Here is a 21,165-nt window from a genome sequence, read left to right on the forward strand (position 1 = left end):
AGACCAGGTAGAGCCAGAGTTGGCTCCAAGAAGGGCCTGATACCCTCCCCAAAGACCCCAGACAGGTTCCCACATAGCACCTTATTGGAGGAACCAGCCAAGGTCCGCAGCCAAGTGGACTGCTTGTCCTTCTCAGAAGACGCAGGGGACTGTGAGGAAGTGTCGTCTGCTTTGGGTCTTATGGAAGCTGGGGGCTCTGAGACCTGTGATCAACACAAAAGGCCCTGTTGGGATCCCTGGGCCCAGGCAGGGTCTAGTCTTCCTACCTGCTCCATGGCAGCAAGCTTCCCACTGGATCATCATAACTCCTATGAAGCTATGAAGGAGCCCCACGTACCCAGAATATGTGGAGCCATGAACATAGTGTACCCTTGGCCCTGTGCAGAAAGGTAAGCCTGATGCCTCTGCTGAGGGGCAAGGGCGTCACATGAGAATAGAGAGGACACTGTGCAGCTGTGGGCTGCTATGAGGTGACCTCACTCACAGCTGCAGCAGGCTCTGTGTGGATCTGCCAACATCCATTCTGGTGTCCACAGTGCTCTGATCCTTAGGTTCTTTGCCTTCGGTCTACACTACTTCCTTAGAATACAGATATATGTTTCTGGAAAGGCTGAAAGGGACTAGTCCCACTCCATGGCCCATGTCAGGAATGGGCTAAATGACCCAGCAGTGACCACAGCTCAAACGTAAGCCAGTAAGCAGCTATGCTCAAGCTCAGAAGGAGCCTGGGAGGGCTGCCCTCGGCCCTTGTCACTGCTTCATTAGGGAGCATTAGAGAGACACCACCTTACCAGAGGAAAGAAACATTCATCTTGAAGGACCGTGACACACTGCACAAAATAAATAGCTTTACCAGGTGTTACCTTTGCTGTCAGAAGCTTACAGAAGCTACTCAGCAGCCTAGCTTATCTCAGGCACCAGCTGTGGTCTACTTTGACACTCAGCACTAAGTGGCACACACGTGAGCCAATTTGTGTGGAAAAGCCTTGACCCTCCACCCAAATGTCACCCACCAGAGACATTCCATCTGCAAGACAATCACAGCATGGGCCTCACCCAGAGCAGAGCAGCCTATAAAAGCTAGGCTATACTATCTCCCCCAGCTAGGGCCTAAGTAGATGATAGGGACCCTAGGGCAGTAGAACCAACAGACATAACAGGGTTTACAGCTCGATCCCAGGCACAGCTGCGCCTAGGGAGAGGTTACCTGGGGTGGGGTGGGGCGGGGCGGGGCTGGGGATGAAGCCAAAGTGAGGTCTCTGGCCTAAAGGCAAGGGGCCTCAAGTATACAGAAGAGCAGGGTTCTTCTCCAGAATACTTGGGGAAACTCCCTACCACACAACTGCCCAGCGGAAGTGAGGCTGAAACCTTGCCCCCTGGAAGGGGCATAAGAGGCAGGCAGTCGAGGTGCCAACTTCCATGAAATTTAGACCGGAGGGACAGATCAGCCCTAGTGGGGGCCTTGGTGAAGGCCCAAGTAGTGTCTAGTGCTTGTGCTGGATCCCCATCCCAGGTACCTGACTGAGAAGTCTGCTGCTCTTCCAAGGATAATCCTTATTGGGGCCACCTCTAGTGCTCAGAAAGAGAAGGACCTGGTGGTATAAGGAACCACTGGAGGGACTACATTGGTGTTGTTCCCAAATAAGCAGCTACCTAGGGGATGAGGCAGTGCTGTTCCTGGGGCACTGTCAGAGATAAACAAAGGCTCAGCTAGGGTGCACGTTCCTCAAAGACACAGAAATAACCAAGAAAAGAGACACGGAAACCACCTCAGTTGTGTTGTAGCTTTCTAGAGGAAATGAGTCTCAACGTCACAGTGTCATTCAGCAGAGGCCCTGTCAGTGGAGGCCATGTGTGCCCCCCTGCAGGGGTAGACACCCAAGATGCTGGCTGGGGCAGAAGAACCCACTTCCGTAACTGCAAGGATCCCTCCCACAGTGAAGGCAGAAGGGGGGTGGTGTTGCACACCAGGGTGGAGCTTCCTGCCCTAAGCAGACACTGGCTGGAGCAGGTGCAGAAAGTGAGCTCTATTCTTTCACAGAGAAAGCCACAAGTCTAGTCTGGTGCTGACTTGAAAACTCCAGAGACCTTGGGGGTGGGGAGTATGAGACACCTCAGGCAGCCTCATAAGCCAGACTGTGACCCAGCAGAAAAGGCTGGAAAATAGGACCACTGGATGAGGCTGCTTCCTGTGCAGAAGGGTGTGTGTGTGTGTGTGTGTGCCGCGCCCAATTAGTGTATTAGGGTCAAAGTCTCCTAAGGCAACCCAGCTGCTTCAGACATGAGATGAGGAAGCCCCTGGAGCTAGTGGAGGAGTCTGAAGGTACTTGGAACAACTCTCCTGAGATTTTCATAAAAAGCCCAAAGGCAGGAAGAACTCTTACAGAACAAGGAAGTCTTAAAACTAGATGATGACAGGAATTCCCCCTTTAACACCAAGCTAACGCCAAGTTGCAAAAGTGAGGGTGAAGCTGAAGGGCATTTGTCAAGCAAGAGGACCCTGCAGAAGGGCCACCTGACACATGCTCTACTTTTCAAAGCTGCAGAGATCTCAAAGGCTTCGTCAGGCCTGGGATATCACTGTCCACATTAGAGATAACAGGGATCCTAGAAATCAGCCAATGGTTAGGGACAAAGCTGTACCTTATGACACACCATAGAGTTTCCCCTCTAGGAGCACCAGTTAGAACCAGTCAGTTACCTCTGATTTCTGACCTTTTGTGTGGCCTCAAAAACAGCCCACAGCACCTACCAGCCAGGAAGTGGGCTCTGGGCCCACATGCCAAGACCAGGACCTGAACGGGTCTACAAAAGTCCAATACCATGAGGCCATTATCAGGCCATTATCAGGGGAGGAGCTAGTTGGGCTGGCCACAGCAGTGCCCTGTGGCCACTTCCTCTCTGGGGCTTCAGACAGTGGATGTTTGTTTTCCCCCACATCCCAAGGGAAAAGACACACTGAGAACAGGTGCCACTGAGTGTGAGCCTCTGCACCTGTGCAGGAAGGGCAGGGCAGTCAGGGCTGTGGATACCATAGATCCCAAAGCAAGTGAAAAGCCAGCTGCATATGCCCACCCTACTCCACCCCTCCATACTCTACATTGTGGGGTCTGTGTACTCTGACCCATAGGGAACTTAGGAATTCCTTACCCCCACCTCCAAACATCCACCTCATAAAGAATACTTGAGACACTCATGCTGACCAAGACAGAAACAGGGGCAGGACAATACGGGCCCATGGGATACAGTAGAGCCTGGAATTCAAGAGATGAGCTGTGGCCAATGTGGCTGCTGTCTGGAGTACTTGCCTCTAGCCTCAGACAGTACAGAGAACAGTGAGGCAGAGCCTCGGGGATCTGTGGCTAGCAGGAGTCACACAGCACAGGTTGGGGACTCTAAACCAGACAGGCGGGTGGTTTTTCCTGTGGATGCCTATGCCCAATAAACAAAGACAGTAGGTAGCTGGAGAAACCCTCACAAGGCATGACAACTTGCCAAAGGCAGAGGGCCCTTGGCTAGTGCTTTGGAGACAGTGGAGAGTGAGCTTGGGGCACACTAAAGGAGGCCTGCACACACTGTGCTAAGACCATGGTAACTAAATACCCACAGCAGAGATTGAGACCCAACAGGGGCCCAGGGAAGCCCCTATAGAGCATCTGCTCACCCCACAGGCTGCAGAATCCTGGCAGTCCCTACCCAGCCCCAGTCCTGAAAGAACAAGTTTATTGCCATTCTTCATCCAAAAGTTTAAGAAACTTCACTAGTCAAGAGTCAGCCTCAGAGCGAGGGGTGGTGGTGCACGCACATACCTTTAACCCCAGCACTAGGAAGACAGAGGCAGGAAATAACTGGGAGTCCAAGGTCAGCGTGGTCTATATAGCAAGTTCCTGGACAGTTAGAGCTACATAACAGAGAGACCCTGTCTCAAAACAAAACCAAAGTCTACCTCAGAACCTGTCCCTGAGGCCGGCCTGCCCAGCCACCCTTCCAGCCATATCCAGTTCCTTATCTTTGGTGTGTGGAATGAGAATCCCAAATGCTGGCCGATGGCACTAGGTAAGCTCAGAGTCATAGCAGGATGTGATGGGAACATACAGCCTAACTTCTTATAGTGCTCTGGTCACCATATCAGATGCCAACCATCTCTGAGTGACCACCAAGCGGCCATTGGAGCACACAGGGCCCTGCTATCTGTCTCTGGCTGTGTAGACAATACCCACACTTCAGGGTACAGCCCAGGCATGCTTCTAAGGGACAGAGGCGGGAAAGGCCAACAGAAGAAACAAATGTCAGGAAGTGAGGCTGGCCTAATTCCAGTCGGGTTCTCAGCCTATCTAGTGCCAGGGTCTCTTGTCACTTAGGCTCTTAAACACACAAATACAACAGGATGGATTACGAGGGAACACCCAAACTCAACAGTTGCCAACAGCAATAAGGCAGGCTAAGCACTGCTCTCTGTGCCATCCAAAGGGTCACAGCCACCTGGAAGAAGTCTATGATGTCTCAGAGTGCCTCATACCTGAACGTTCCTTGAGGAATGTGTCCCAGGCTTGAGGACTAAACAGTAAGGATAGAAAGGGACTTGGGATTCTGCTTGTGATGGAACAGTTTTCCTAGGTGGGAGCCAGCTCTGTTGTGGGGACACCAAGGAATGACTGTTTAGAAGCTCTCAGAAATAATGAATCTCCCTTGGGACTGACAAGATGGCTCAGTGGTTAGTTAATAGCCTTGGCTGTTCTTCTAGAGGACCTGGATTTGGTCCCCAGCACTTACACAGTGACTCACAACCATCTGCAACTCTAGTTTCAGACTGATGCCCTCTTCTGGCCTTCAGGGGTGCCAGTCATGCATGTGGTATACATACATTCATGCATACATGCAGGCAAACATTAAAAAATAAATACTTTATGTGTATAAATATTTTTTTGTTTGTTTTTTGTTTTTGAGATAGGGTTTCTCTGTGTAACCCTGGCTGTCCTGGAACTCACTGGCCTTGAACTTATGAGATTTGCCTGCCTCTGCCTCCCGAGTACGAGATTATAGGCATACACCACCACTACCCAGCTATGAATGTTCAGCCTGCATGCATGTGCATTATATATGTGTCTGTTGGAGCCTCTGCAACTGGAGTTATGGACAGTTTGTGAAGCGCATGTGGTTACTGGGAATAGAATCCAGGTCTTCTGCAAGAGCAAAAGTGTTCTTAACCACTAAGCCATCTCTCCAGCCCCCTCCCCAAATAGGAAGGAAGAGAAGGAGAGAGGGAGGTCAGGCTGGTGGAAGCTGCATCTCTCTCAAAACCCTGGCTCATGTGGCCAAAGTGCTGACTGTTCTCTCCCAAACTCTAGAGCCAGATACAAGGAAATGCCAACAGCCCAGAACAAAAGGAAGTTTCACCTTGCCAGTCCTGGTAGGAGTTGCCACACATATAAAAGACTGACCAGAAGCCAAGACCCAACGAAACATTATGTCACAGGTAGTCTCTGCCTAATATTGGGGCCTGCCTGCCAACACACAGACAGACTGAGATAGACCGCGCCCAGGTGACACACTGCTGGAGGCATCAAGACCTTCAGGGGTTAAATTAGCGGTCTACCTGTGGCTGTGACCTTCACCTTGGTACTGTAGGGTTCTGTTCCCTCATGTGGTTCCAAGGCAGTGATGGTCCCTCTGCCAGTATGGTGCTGTTGATTACCATCTCAAACCTCTTGGCCACTGGGGTTTGACATCCATACCAGGCACAAACAGAAACTTATGGGAGCCATCTGGGAGTCCATGATCTCCCCAGAGTGAGGCAAACCTTTAAGAGGATGGTTTGGTGTCACCTCAACTCTGGAACCAGAGACAATATCAAGCAATCTTACCGCAGTCAGGGACAGCACAACTGGCCCCCCTCTCAAGGATAAGGACCTCCATGGTACACAGGACTGGAAGTAACTCAATGATGGGGACACACGGCTTGGTAAACAGAACTAACCCATGCTTATGTCCGAGAACAAGCAGTTCCTGAGTTGCTTCTGTCCTTGACAGCTGCTTCCTAACAAGAAGTGGAGAAAAGTGGTTAAGGCTGACCCAGGCATGCTTCATGAGTAAGTCTCTTCTGGACTTGAAAGGTTTGCATGGTCCAGTGGGGTGAGCCTTGAGAAGCTCTAGTTTTGGCCCTGACAGAGATCCAAAGGACATTAGTGGATGGCAATACCAGAAAACAGCTCTCAGAGTGGAGAATGCCATTTGTGTCTGTCAAGACTCAGCAGAGGGCCACTAGCTAGATGATGAAGGTGGAAATGCCTTAATCCCATGATGTATGTTTCTGAAGCACCTACTTGGAGAGGAAGCTAGGGAGATACACCAGGGGCATCAGCTCCATGAAGGACTCAGAGACAAGACACAATGTTCTACTCAGAGTATGAGGCACTGGGCAGGGGCTACATGCAGCTCAGCCACAGTCTGAAGACAGAGCCGGCATGGGGTCTGCATGCCAAGGAAATTACACATGGTCAACAGGGTCGGTGGCCAAATTCTTATAATTTCTTTTTTTGGTTCTGGGGATTGAACCCAGAGCCTTGTGCAAATGGTCTACCACTAAGCTCTATCTCCAGACCTCTCTCTGTAATTACTGAAATAAGGGCCCCATGTAGATAGAGCAGCAGTTCTTAACCTTCCTAATGCTGTGACCCTTTAATACAGTTCCTCATGTTGTGGTGAGCATCAACCATAAAATTTACTTTTTTTTTTTGGTTTTGGTTTTTTGAGGCAGGGTTTCTCTGTGTATCCCCCACTGTCCTGGAACTCGCTCTGTAGACCAGGCTGGCCTCAAACTCAGAGATCGGCCTGTTTTTGCCTCCCGAGTGCTGGGATTAAAGGTAAACGTCCCTACTGCCTGGCCATTAAATTATTTTCACTGCTACTGCAAAACAGTAATTTTGCTACTGTTTTAAATAGTAATATAAATATCTGATATGCAGGATATCTGAGATATGTCCTCTGTGAAAGGGTTCTGGTTGAGAACCACTGATGCAGAGGGTGGGTCCATGCAGCAGTCCAGGTTGGTGTCGTCTATTTCCAAATGTCTGTACTTCAGCTGAGGTGTCACCTGCTCATCTCTGCCTCAAGGGTCCACAGGTCTAGCTTCAAGGTCAAGGTCTTCCCTTCCTAGTCTAGCGTGAGAGTCAAAGGACACAATGGCAAACACCTCCTCGACAACTATGTCTACTCATCCCATTCAGGTAGCTGCAGCAAGGCTGCTGAAGCCACAGCCTGACCACGCCTGAGTGAGAAGGACCAGTCTAGCACAGAGGGATGACAGCTGTTCTAAAGCCGAGAATACAACAGACCCCGTGCTGACATCTTCCACACTCCAACCAAGAACTTAGCGAACTGGAGAAACATTTGTCCTGCTGAATTACAGCCTACCAATGTATTGTAAGGATGGCACCAGTCCTAGTCCCAGAACCTGATATTTACACAGCTCAGGTTCTTGTCAGTCACAGACTCTGGGGAGTGCTAGCCCAAGGTAAAAGCCAGACAAACAGCGAAGGGTCAGTATTGTCTTCTTTAGCTCAGTGGCAGGCCCACAGTAGGACCTCACAGGCTTGAGCACATGCCTTGCAGAGTGCCCCATGTAGGATCCACAGAGAACAAGTTTCATCTACCCTGCAGGCACCCAGCCCTTAATTACCCTAGCAGAGGTGGACTACTGTTGTGGTCTGTCCCTCAATGTTGCAGCAAATGAGCTGAAATGCATTCCCTACATCTTAATGCAAAGCTGCTCTCCACAACCTCTAGGACCAAGCACATCTTGGACCATTAATGTTCAAAGATCATAACGGTGAAAGTGCTGTGGATACAAATCTACATGTGCATATCAAAATTTCTCCAAATAAATCTACTTTCCAGCAAGTACTTTCTACTGCCTGGTTAAGGATTCGTCAGGCACAATGAGATACCATCTCATGCCCATCAAGCAAGGATGAAAACTACAGCCAACAGCAGGTAAGAGGCAGGGTGTAGCGAACAGGAAGCCTAGTAACCCACTGGTAGAAACACAAATTTGTAAAGCCACCATAGAGCAGTCTCCCAGATCCTCACATGGCTGCCAAGGGTGTGAGTGTGGGTCAGGTGTAGAGTGTCTACCTAGCTAATAGAAAGCCCTGGGTTTGCTCCCCAGCACCAAAACCCAAAACAATTTAAAAACCAACCAACCAACCAACCAACCAACCAACCAACCAACCAACCAACCAGAGTGGCCACATGACTAGCAATCTCATGATTGAGCATCTGTCCTATGCTCCTGCAAGGTGCTGTCACTAAGAGATTTCCAGGTCCCGGCAGGAAAATCTCTGCATTGCTTCTTATAACTGCTTAGAATTCTACAAGTGTCTCATGATAAACATTTTGATTGAAAAGTACAGTGAGGTGATATGTGTTCCTACAAGCATGGTTGTGATTTTTAAAGCCCAGATAATACAAGTATTAGCAATGATGTGGAGAATGTGTGATGCTGGTGGGAATATAGTATGTTAAAGCAGTGTGGCAATTACTCAAAAAAAAAAAAAAAAATCACATGATCCAGCAATCCTATTCTGGGTCTGTCCCCAAGACCACCGGAAACAGAATCCACACATAAATACACAAATGTGTACAAGTGTTCATAGTATCACTGTTTGTAACAGACAAGAAACAGGAACTACAATGGATGAACAAACAAAATGGGTTGTGTCCATACTGTGGGACCCTACTCAACCCTCACAAGGAGGCATCTACAGCTACAATGTTGATGACATCTTGCTATGTGACTAAAGCCAGTTACAGAAAGAAAAAGAAAAAAACCCACACATTCTGATTTTGTTTGAAGAAAATTTCTCTAACAGGAACAGCCAGAGACAACTTACATCAGTGGTGGCCAGTGGCTACAGGGTTAGGGTGGAGGGTCTGTAGAATGACAGCTAATGATACCAGATTTCATACTGGAGTGATAAAAAACGTTCTAAAATTAGACAGTGGTGATGATTGTAGATGGTAAAAGCCACATCTTTATGAGAGATAGATGATGCTGTAATTAAAAAAAAAAAAAAAAAAAAAGTACAAAAAAACCCAAACCTGTGCTAATGCCTTTTTGATAGACAACCAAAGCCTGAGGCTAAGGTTTACAGAGTTCAACACAGGTGTGGCACGCCATAGATGCCACTGCCTGAAAGATCTACACCAAGGGGCTAACAATAGGACCACAGGCACGCTCTAGGTCTGGGCTGCTGCCATCTACAAAGCCTGCATTACAGACAAGAGTATTCAGTACGAACATCTAGATGGACAACAGGCACTCTCTTTGTAAGGCCTTTAAAGTGCAATGCTAACGAGGAAGAGAAAACCCTCAGAGCAGGGAGCCTGACTTCTGGTTCAAGGAACATTCCAGACCTTCTCAAAAGGCATACACCACAGGGTTCTAGACTTCATATCATAGAGGAACTCCTCAAACAAATACAAAGAATATTCTGGCATTGCTGTGAGGTGAGCAGAGACCAGGACCTCATGGTAGATTCCTATCCTATACAGAAGCATCTGCCTACCATAGTCAAAAACCTTAAGGGCAGAGCTGTAACACATAGGTATCCTAAAATAGTCACCCAAGGGCTCCAGGTATGCCATGGAATCCCGTGTGTGTGTGTGTGTGTGTGTGTGTGTGTGTGTGTGTGTGTGTGTGTGTGTGTGTGTGTAAGGGCCATAGCCACCCCTTACTGCCCCTCCTGGGCAGCAAACTCACTCTCATCATGCACAATGATCACAGGCTGAGACAAACACCACTAGTAGAGACTACCATTGCTCACATTATGAGGCCAGGAGCGACCTCCACCACTGTCCCCCTCCACTCAAGTTTGACTTCCATGCCTCCTGTGTTCAGAGTACCCTCCCCAGTCAGCTCTCTCCTAGGACATTTTTCTCCACTCTGTCCCACTTGGACACCAGGCCAGGACCCCAGGGGCCCCATACTGTACCTCCATTGGTACTTCTGTGTCCCACCATTCTATGAACCACAAGAAGAAAATTTCAACCTGGGAACCAGTACTGGGAGGCTGTAGGAAGTTAAAAAGACATTCTTGACACATAGGCAGACATGGGCCTAAGAGTAATTTAGTAATCTGAAGCAGCCCAGGCTGGCCTGAGATTCATGTGTTCCACCACATCTGGCTCACTTAGAAACCTTAGTAAAATACATCCTAGTAAATATAAAAATACATCCTTAGTAAAATAAATTACTTCCTAGTAATGATTCAATTTAAAATTTGTTCCAGTTTTATTTTAAAATACTTATTTTTAATTATGTACATGTGTATATCTATGTTCGCGTATGTAATGTGGGTACAGGTGACTAAAGAAGCCAGAGCGTCTAATGCCATGGAACTGGAGTTCCAGGCTGTAGTGAGGCACCTAACATGGGTGCTGGAAACAAACTTGGGTACTCTGTAAGAGCAGCAATCACCCTTAACCTCTAAGCCATCTCTCCAGCCCCCATTTTCCCCCCAAAAAAGGCAGAATTTATCATAGACTTTAAACCAGGAATACCTTCAAATTGGAAGCCTTTATTCACCCACAGATTCTGTGAGAATTTACAAGTCCCCTCAGGCCCAGAGCTGCCATTTATGTGCACATGGTTTTGAAGCGTATGTAATGACTTCTGCCCAGGAAGGCATACAGGGTCAAGACTACAAGGAGGCTGGGCGGTGGTGGCACACACCTTTAATCCCAGCACTCGGGAGGCAGAGACAGGCGGATCTCTGTGAGTTCGAGGCCAGCCTGGGCTACCAAGTGAGCTCCAGGAAAGGCGCAAAGCTACACAGAGAAACCCTGTCTAGAAAGAAAAAAAGAAAAAGAAAAAAAGACTACACGGAGGGTGTGGGGTTTCTGGGGACAGCTGTCCATCTTGTGCAGCCTCACACTCTGCCACTGTCATAGACTCTGTGACTTTCTTTCGTCTAGAGGGGTTAAACAGATGGAAACTATTTGTAGCATGTCACTTTGAACAAGGAAGACACGGGGTTTTCTTCCAACTCTACATCCTGTTACTAACTGTCCCGACAGCCATCTCCTGGCTGCTGTCTGAAAGCTGTACTGGGGGAGGGTGGGGGGCTGCAAATCACCTCAACATTCTTTTTTTTTAGGGGTGAAAGCCTTAGAGAGATCAGGGAAATAGGAATAGCCACGAGGCAACCTTACCTCACCAACTCTGCAGCTTCCAAATGTGGGCTACTTCCTGTCTTACCTGCGCCTTTATTGCCTTGCTGTTCTGCCCTCTCATTGGCTCTCTTAGCCCAACTACCTCATTTTCTTGCCACTGCCTGTCTGTACAGACATCCAGGTCTCTATGGTTGGTACTGTCACCCCAACATTCTGGGATCTCCCCAGACCCTTAACATGCGTCACACTTCAAAATGTCAGATAATGTCCTTTAGCTCAGAGATTCACTCCACAGAAGGAATGGAGCATCATGGGGCTGCACGGGAAAGAACACAAGGTAAAGGCTTTCCCTTTGGCCACCTAAAAGGCACAAGTAGGCCCAGAGTGGCCCACTCCAAACTTGGGTCCTCTATAAGAGTAGCAAGAATTCTTCATCTCTAAGCCATCCTTTTTCCCCCATAAGGCAGAATTTACCACAGACTTAAAACTGGTAATGCCTTAAGGTTAGAAGCATTTATTTACTCACCCAAAAGTTCTGTGAAAATTAAAAAAAAAAATTTCATTTGGAAATTTTTGTGACACTAATCTCAGAGGGACCACAAGGTCTCACCCACCATGCCTGGGGGGTGCAGGACAGACTCAAGACAAGCACACAAAAAGGGAACCCAATCTATGAGTGGCTCAACAGAGGAACACTAAAGTGAACAAGAGGAAATTTCCAGAAGACCAGGTATGTCAACAGAAAAAAAAAAAATTTCCAAGAAAGCTTCCAAATGTAGAACAGAGGAAAACCAAATGAGAATATGAAAACAGCCACAGACGTAACTGTAAGGACCCGTAATTCCAGGGGAGAAGCCCTAGGCTTAAAATGTGGTCTCTTCTGGCTCCTCTCTTTCAAAGTAGGCGTCAGTGGGTCTTTGACAGACCTTGCAAGCCAGCATTACAAGACCTCCCTCACCACTGCCAGCCTGTAGCCCAATGGCTCCGAGTATCCTCTATCGGGCCCAGCCACAAACCTGCTCTAATCTAATGAGGAGAACTCTGATCACCATCAGACACAAAACAAAACACCACGGTCCAAAGTCCTTGTTCCACTTCGTACTGACTCCACACCCAGCCCTGATCCTGCTCTAACTAGGTTTAAGGTTATTGCTGTATCTTGCAGGCCCCATCAACATCTGTTCCCTATGGCCAGGATCTGCTTGACTCTGGCGAGTTGCCACAGCCTAGCCCAGAGTCCTTCCTTTCCTTATTCTTCAGACAATGCTCCTGTCCCACAGCCACTAACTGGGGCTGGGAGAGCTCAGTGGGTAAAGTGTTTGCCACGCAGCCTAAGGACCTGAGTTTTGATTCCTAACACACACGTAAAAGCTGGGCATGCTATTGTACATCTGTAAACCCAAAGCTGTGGGGTGGAGACAGGTGGATCCCAGGGCTCACTGGATAGCTAGTCTAGTGGGAATGGGGAGTTCTAGCTACCACCACCCCAAAAATAGATGTCAGGTGCTGCAGACCACATCCACATGATTTAGGGCTGACTGGAGTGGTCTTTGTGCTAGGAGGGCCAGAGTGCAGCCAGGGGTCCTGAGAAAACAGTGGTCCATGGCTAGCAGGGGCAGCCCAGAATTCTAAATGCTTGCAGCCAACTCTAAGCACAAGACACCAGTCTAGCCACAACAGGTCCCTAATGAGCATTTAGCCAGACGAGAATCATCATGTCCCCTGCTAATCCTTCAAAGAGCAGACCAGAGCCAGAATAATGTCGTCACTCAACTTACAGTGAGGCCTTTAGGCAAAACCACCAGGACATGGACAACCCCCAGCAGAACGCTATCAATGCAGCAAAAGCTTCCCATAGGGTGAGTCAGAGCTGGAAGTCCCACAACAAGACTCATTAAAGCCACTTACTTCTAAGGTAAACCCTGTATTGCCTCACTCTGGAATTGGCTCAATTTGGGCTACGGGTCTTTTCTGAAGATTCCACAGCTCTACAAGTTTCAAAGCTATTTTTGTAATCACCATTAATATTTTACACATGATAATTCACATTTCTCATCATGCTCAAATTAACCTATTTTCTAACTATTGTGCTACTGAGGAAGCAGATTGGATTTCTAAGACAACCCCAATCCCCAAAATGCAGTAGAAGCACCAGTTTTGAATACTGACTCTGACTCCTTTAACTTAAGTAGGTCACTTCTCTACTGTTCACAAGACTTCTCCAAGGAAACTAAGTTACCAAGAGCCTACCTTCTCCCTCCTGGGAGGACCCATTGAATAATCCTTCCCCTCCCAAGCTCCCACTGAATATCTGTGAGGGGCTCACTGCTCTCTAAAAAGAGGCTCAGGAGTTGGGTATGACGATAAGCTCCTCCCATGGACCTGGGTCTGTCAAAATGGCAAGAACCCACCTGATATGGAAATACTTATTGGATATAGATATGATAGGATAAAAGGGTGGATTGTTGAACCTACTTTTTTTTTTTTTTTTTTTTTTTTTTTTTTTGGTTTTTCGAGACAGGGTTTCTCTGTGTAGCTTTACGCCTTTCCTGGGACTCACTTGGTAGCCCAGGCTGGCCTCGAACTCACAGAGATCCGCCTGGCTCTGCCTCCCGAGTGCTAGGATTAAAGGCATGCACCACCACCGCCCGGCTTGAACCTACTTTTAAAGAGCAACTAGCTTAAAATGTTTCACATTGGTATAGATTTTAGTTTATTGATACAAATTTAAAGTTAATTTTGTTATTATATATATATATATATTTTTTTTCTACTCCCGTTTAAGGTATTATGTTTATGCAGCTCATTTAAATTGTAATGGATAATTAAGAAATACAGATTAATAATTAGTCTTCTATGATAGTCAAACTTATAATCATGTTAAGTTTTCTAGATATATATATATATATAGATATAATTCAATTAGGTAGGTAATCTTCAAACACTTCAAAGACCTACAGAATATGGCATTTAAAATATTTTTGAGACCCATCTGCCCTGGCAGCACCCATTTACTTCAAAGAGAAAGATAGGTATCAAAGACACTTTCTATGGAGTTTATTTTCTTCATGTCAAAAATTAGCCATTTGGGCAAGAAACTGTTCTTGCCTGGACTGCTTGACAAAATGTTGTATAAACTGGACATTCAGGACCCCCCAAGGAAGGTGACCACTGAACTTTGCAAGGTCCTTCAGGTTCCTGCTTCGCAGAAACTGCCAAATATTCTACAGGACACAGGAAGAAGCAACTGGGAGACTCTGGGCCTGTAGGCTGAAGATGGACGCCCCAACGTTGCAGAAGAACTCTGGGTGACTGTCTAGGCAGCCAGTTGTCTCTGTCATTTCCAGAGTTTTGGAAGTTGCTTACAATGCTTTCTGTTTACTTAGGTAATATTAAGTAATATTATATCCTTCAGTGGTCTTTGATGTAGTTAAATACTAGTTATAATTTTCCTTGGTTATGATAAAAGATTACTTAGATATGAAACTTTAGACTCACAAATATAGGATAGATAAAATATTTTTTTTAATTTTACAAAATACAAATAGACTAGATATTGTAACTGTAACTCTTGCTTGATAACTGTTCTATTATATGTAATTTTACTATGTTGAAGTTAAAACCTTCCTTTTAAATAGAAAAGGGAAAGTGCTGGGGATGTGTTCTGTATGCTGTAAATATGTTGCTCTGATTGATTGATAAATAAAATGCTGATTGGCCAGTAAGCCAGGCAGGAAGTATAGGCGGGATAAGCAGACAAGGAGATTCTGGGAAGTGGAAGGCCGAGTCAGGAGATGCCAGCCCGTTGTCCAGGGAGCAGCATGTAATGGCACACAGGTAAAGCCATGGAAAATGTGGCGACATATAGATTAATAGAAATGGGCTGAGTTTAAGTGTAAGAGCTAGTCAGTAGTTAGCCTGAGCTAATGGCCAACCAGTTTTAATTAATGTAAGCCTCTGTGTGTTTACTTGGGTCTGAGCAGCTGCGGATCAGGCGGGACACAGGAAAACTTTCAGCTACACCCACCCTTGGGAGGGGATTTCTTGGTGTTGGGGGGAACAAAGCTAAGTCGTGGCCTGCCTGTGTGAAAGCCAGCAAAGGGCTAGGGGACAAGTACCTCAAAGTGAGACTAGTGCTTGAACTCCCAGAAGGTATTAGACATATGTGCTGGTCCCGTGAGCCACACTCTGGCACTTCCCTAAAGGCACTGAAGCCTTACAAACCTCTTTCTGAAGCAGAGCATAATCAAAGTCCCCAGACATGGGATGCCCCCCTACGTGGTCACTGGAAAGTAGCTGTTAAAAGATTTAAAGCATGATCCAGTCACTGGTGGCTCACGCCTTTAATCTCAGCACTCTGGAGGCAGAGGCAGGTGCATCTCTGTGAGTTCAAGGCCAGCCTGGTCTACAGAGTGAGTTCTAGGACAGCCAGGGTTATACAGAGAAACCCTGTCTCAAAAACCAAAACCAAACCAACCAACCAACCAACAAAAAGAACTTAAAGCACAAGGACCAGAGTCCTGAAGACAGCCAGCTGCAGTGCCCAGCAGTCTGTGGTGTGGCTGCGCCCCAGCCTGGGAGTGCTGGTCTGGGCAGGGGCAGGGCAAAAGGACCTATTCTTTCCCAGAGTCCCTCAGATGCTCCCAGCAGACATTCCATCAAGATGACTTGCCAGAGGGCAGGGCAGCCTGTGATGGCTGCTTTGCCACCTGCCATCCCTTCTCCAGAGATCAAGGAGGATAAACAGGCCTCTCCATCCAACACAGGAGGAAGGCTGCAGGCTGCAATGAGAAGGACGTGGGATGAGGGAGGTGCAAGATGCTGCAGGCGCTGTTCTTGGAAGCCTGATTCGCCAAGAATCATGCTTAGTTAAGAGTGCACGCCGCAGGGGGGCCTTACTCCCCACCTCCTGTACGTCCTACACCCTCGGCAACAAGCCCTCAACAGCACAGAACAGGCTAGACAAGCCTCATGGTCTGACCAACGTGGTCCCAAACAGCCAAATCAGGCCTTCCTCTCCAACACTGGGAAGTAACAGGCTGGTTCTGACCCACCACGTGTAACCAGAAACACATACAACATGCATCACCGAGGAGCTGTGGCCTGGGAAAGGACAGCAGGGTGACCCAAGCCCTTCTAACCTTTAAGTATCCAGACCAAGTACAGCTCAATAAATACCCAGCCTGAGCCCCAGAGAGCAGCCAGGGTTCTGTCAGCTACATGCATCTTGGAACCAGCTGCCCTCCTGTCAGCCCTGGCCCTCCTCCCAGGAACCAGTGTTCCTGGGCCATTCTTACCTACTCTGAATTTATAGGCTCTGTCCCAGCATGCTTCTCATCTTTAACAGACAAGGGTTAATGACAGGTAGCCACCTCCATGTTCATACAATCCCCGTAGTTATTCTCTTGAAGTGTTGAGGGCATCACTGAGTTGGGAGGTGTTCCTCCCCACCTCAAGCCCTAGTGAACAACAAACCCTGCCCTCCTCTCACAGGCCTAACACTCCCCTACTTCACAGGGTACAGCATGGACAGCCCTGCACAGTCTAGCTTGGCTAGCCAGTAAATACTGCGGACAAGAAAGCTAGAGAGCAGCTGGCAGAGGGAAAAGACAGCTAGCCTGGTTGATCGTAAAGCCAAAGGAATTATGGCTAAACTGGAGAAAGAGCTTGCTCCAGACCCAGATACAGGCTCCTAGGACCCACAGTTTCTGACTTTCCTCCACCTTCCAGGAACTAGGATTCATGTGAGTCAAGGAGCACAGAAAAGGGGTAGAGCCACAGCATCTAATGGTGCAGAAGAGATCCTGGGGCTGAGTTCCAAGGGAGAGTGCAGGCAAGGGATCCCTGTAGGATAATACTTTGCCTCAGAGAATACTGTTCCTTGGCCTCTTAAGGGGCATTGCTCCTCAAGGGAGGGGCAACTGAGCCTACCAGATTTCCATGCAAAGTACAGCCTATGCTCAACTTTCCTATCTTTCTAATAACAAGGCCCAAGTAGGTGCTGGTGATAGGTTACATTCACAGCATGACATGTGGTGACACGCAGAGCCCAGAGTCCTGCCAGAGGTGACAGGATGGCAGCCAGGGGCCTACAGGCGGTACAGGGCAGCTCTGGCTCAGACTTGCTGCCTCAAGGGGAACCATCACCTCACACCCCTGCGAGGCCAAACTCCAGAGAGTGGGCCTTCCTACATACCTGGCTGCTTTGCGGGCAGCACTCACAAAGGCAGTTTAGCTTGGTGTTAGTTAGGATGAGGGCTAAGGTGAACATTTCAGTGTCTACACACTTCCGTCCTATCCACCTCAGCAGCCACTGGAGCCACGTGGGCCGTGCTGCGACCCCTAATGGGCCAGTGACAGCCCCACCTACAGACTGGGCTGAGAGCTGCTGTCATCACACTGTGAGAACAACACCTAGGAATCCATGTGGTACACATCCACACACCATGAACACATGTATACACAAACAGAAGAGAACAACTGAGACAACTGCCTGCCATTCCTACAGGAGAAGCTGCTAACGTGAGCGTGTTGACCCCAATAGAAATATAAAATTGAGTCTCAACTTCTACAGCACCCAGCCACACGATGGTGCAGTGATCTTAGTGCCAGGGAGGGTAAAGCAGGAGAGGATGTTTTTGTGGAGCAGGGGATTAAATCTAGGGCCTCACACATAATAAGGCAAGCACTCTACTCTGTCCCTGCACTTGCCCAGCACTACTGCTCATTTTCTTTTTATAACTTTTTTTCAGGGAGAAGGATTTAAGACAGGGTCTCACTATATAGCTCGATAGATAGCTTGATAGACAGTGAGAGAGTGAGTGGGGGGGGGGGACCCCTGACGAGGTCTACTGCCCCACAAAGCCAGTCTCACTGGTAAGATGCTCCTGTGGAAAAGAAAACAGCTTGGGCAGGAAATGTCAGCCAGAAAGACTTTTGTATGGGCCAGACCCAGACCTTTGACAAGGCAGAGCCAGATAAGGTAGACCCTTGCCCAGAACCCAGCACCATGTAGAAAGGCTCTGCCCATTAATGCTGCTGCTCCACCCCAGAGTAAAATGCTTGGAGATTTCCATTTCCCTCTAAATTGGAATTGTTCTTGCCCAGAAAAAACACATTGGCCACATTTCCTGTCTGTAGATGCCCAGGGCCAACACCTTCCTGCCTTCAAAGACTAAATAAAAACACCCTCATGTGGCTTGTATCTTTCTGCATGGACAGGGGGAGCAGGGTAGGGCTGGAACCTACACAGCCATGCAAGGAGCCCTGTGCCCCCGAGTGAGCACCATTCACCATGGCCCTGGGCATCTACAGTACCTCCAGAGGCAGATGAGGACAGGGGACTGTCCTAACACCCTGACCCAGGCACACACAAGCTAGGTCCCTGGTCTGGGAAGAAAACAGGACCTCTACAATTACTTTTAGTTCAAAGATAAAACACATCTCAGGGGCAGGCACCTCACCAATGGGCTCAACTCTAGAACAGCCATTACACATACTCATATTGCCTGCCATATGGGAGCCCAACACGACCCAGAGTGGACTGGGGTGAATCCTTTTCAACATCCCCAAGGCCAAGCTTCTTCAGAAAGACTGTAAGATTGATATCCACTCACCAACTGAGCTAGAAACTGCACTAGGATATAAGACAGACATCCTCCACCCAGCTCTTCTTCACTCCATCAGTGAGCTAGAGAGTGAAGTGTGCAAATGTGAAGGCCAACAAATGAAGAAAAAAAATGGAGTTAGTTTTCCAAAGTGTTTCCACGTTGTAGCAAGAACAAAATAATTACATATGTTCAAGGTACAAACTATGAACCGTGCAACTCCAGTGGCTCCACAATGAACTGACTGTTCCGACACCTGTACCTCACACTAGCTCCACATGAGGACAAATGACAAACTTACATTCCTACCGTTCTCTGGTCTCTAACTCAGCCACATTGTGTACCTAACCCCACACAGAAGGAGGCACCTGTACAGCATGGATTAGGCTCTACCGTCTTACCAGTAACTCATCAGGCAGAGGGCTTAATGAACAAGAGGCCCTCTAAAGTACTTGTTCAGAATTTCTCTCAAACTAAAGCCATCCAAAATGTGCTGGTCTGAACCACACCAAGCAGCACCACTGAGCCCAGAGCTCCTGGGAGACACCACAAGAGAGGCCTTGGCCTGAAGACTGGATTCACCATCATTCACTCTGGCTATGGGAACTTGGAAACAAATTTCTAGTCTATTACCAAAAAAATCTGTCAAAGGAAAAGTCTTAAGCCTGTTTGCTAACACCTTCCACATGCATGTCAAGAAGCCAGCTGAGGTTACGAGATAGAAACTCACCAGGCAGAAGGGATACAGTGCCTGGGTTAAGCAAACTGCCCTCAATGTACAGCTCCACACCAGCCCACAGCATGCCTACTGGGCTCAAGGACACCCACCCAATACGCCCAATATCAGAGAACAGTTTTATTTGAGGGTACAAGGGGGCCCTCTCTTCTGCAAATTAAATTACACGCACGCGCCACACGCGCGCGTGTGTACACACACACACACACACACACACACACACACACACACACACACACACACAGTTTGACTTGTCAATATGGCCCAAGTCTTTCTACACTGATGGCCTAGGAGACAAGTCATTAGAACCATTATGGGTACTGACTCTTCACCAGGGCCTCAGTATGGGCCTGTGGCCAAGTGCCTCCTCTGCTATTTGCTCCCTCTCTGTCTGAAGGCCAAGGATATGAAGGAGCACCTCATGGTCAGTCCAAAGCAGACAGCTGTGTCCACCCACTTCTCCCAAGTTTCATTAGGTCAAAGGGGACAACGAGTGAGCCTATATAGCATTCATGTTTGCCAGCATTTGCCTCATTCAATGTGAACGAATTTCTTTCAATCTTTATTTGACAAAGAGAAACAAAGCCTTAACTTTCTGTCAAAACACACAAAAAAGCATGAAACTACTGTCACAGGCCACCTAGGTCCAAAGAGGAGGGTAGCCTTCCAGAGTCCCCTATGAACCCAGTCAGGCTAGTGAGGCTGCTGTGTCTGGACCTGCATATATATGGAACCCAAGGCTACTGGCATTCTACTTTTGAAGGAGCTGCTGTCCTAAGATGGGAGTAGAGAGCACACAGACCCAAGTCCCTCTTCTTGTGGAAGGGGACACAGGAGGAAGTGGCGTAGGACAGCACCTACCCACATGGCATCTAGTCTAGAGTCCTTTTCCTGCCTCACCAGGAAGTACACCCTCAACCAGCAGTCTGCTGCTCTGCTCCCTTAGCCTCCTCCTTCCCACCCCAACCGCCGCCCATGTTGTTTTCTTTCTCTCCATAGAAACAGACACAATACAGGGTGGATGGCCCTCCAGAACCACAGGCAGCTCAGAGCTGTTGTGGCAGCTGTTCAACTTTTTTTTCTAATTAACATGCATGGGTGTTTTGCCTGCGTGTGTCTGTGAACCACGTGCATGCAGTGCCTATGGAGGCCAGAAGGCGGTGTTGGATCACCTTAGACTGGAGTTGTAGGCAGTTGTTAGCTACCACATGGGTACTGGGATACAAGATCAGGTCCCTCTAATAGAGCAGTCAGTGCTCTCAACCACTGAGCCATCTCTCCAGCCCCTCAACCCCACACTGGGTAGCACCCCAGCACACTGGGTAGCACCCCAGCACACTGGGTAGCACCCCAGCACACTGGGTAAGATTACCATTCATAGCACCTAGAGCCATGAATGTGTCCTGAAGATGGAGACGCTCAAACCTAGGAGCTCCTAGACTGCACTAAAGCACATCCGAGCACAGGAACTCAAGGTCACAAGGCATTCCATAACAACAATGGATTCTCCAAGTAAACGGGGAAAGTTGTTCTGACAGACACACACGCCTTCCAAAGCAGCCCAGTCCTCCAGTATGAGCTTCCAAGTTAGCACCACTCTTGGGGTAGGCTAAAGGAGAGGGTGGTAAAGGATTCCAGAATACACATTTC

The 21,165-nt window shown here is 48.1% G+C and overlaps 1 protein-coding gene across 2 annotated transcripts in view; it reads right to left on the reverse strand.

Moving 5' to 3' along the window:
• The window catches only part of Ski (SKI proto-oncogene), a 72,121-nt gene that overhangs the window by 6,727 nt on the left and 44,229 nt on the right, over window positions 1-21,165 (reverse strand). Inside the window, exon 2 of one of the 2 annotated variants that reach the window (XM_028891417.2) lies at window positions 81-203. The exons of the other annotated variant lie outside the window; for it this stretch is intronic. Within the exon in view, the coding sequence (XP_028747250.1) occupies window positions 81-203 (123 nt within the window). The remainder of the gene's footprint in view (window positions 1-80; window positions 204-21,165) is intronic. 2 annotated transcript variants of the gene reach the window in all.

The sequence above is a fragment of the Peromyscus leucopus genome, chromosome 2 (genome assembly GCF_004664715.2).
Source record: "Peromyscus leucopus breed LL Stock chromosome 2, UCI_PerLeu_2.1, whole genome shotgun sequence".
NCBI classification, from domain to species: domain Eukaryota; kingdom Metazoa; phylum Chordata; class Mammalia; order Rodentia; family Cricetidae; genus Peromyscus; species Peromyscus leucopus.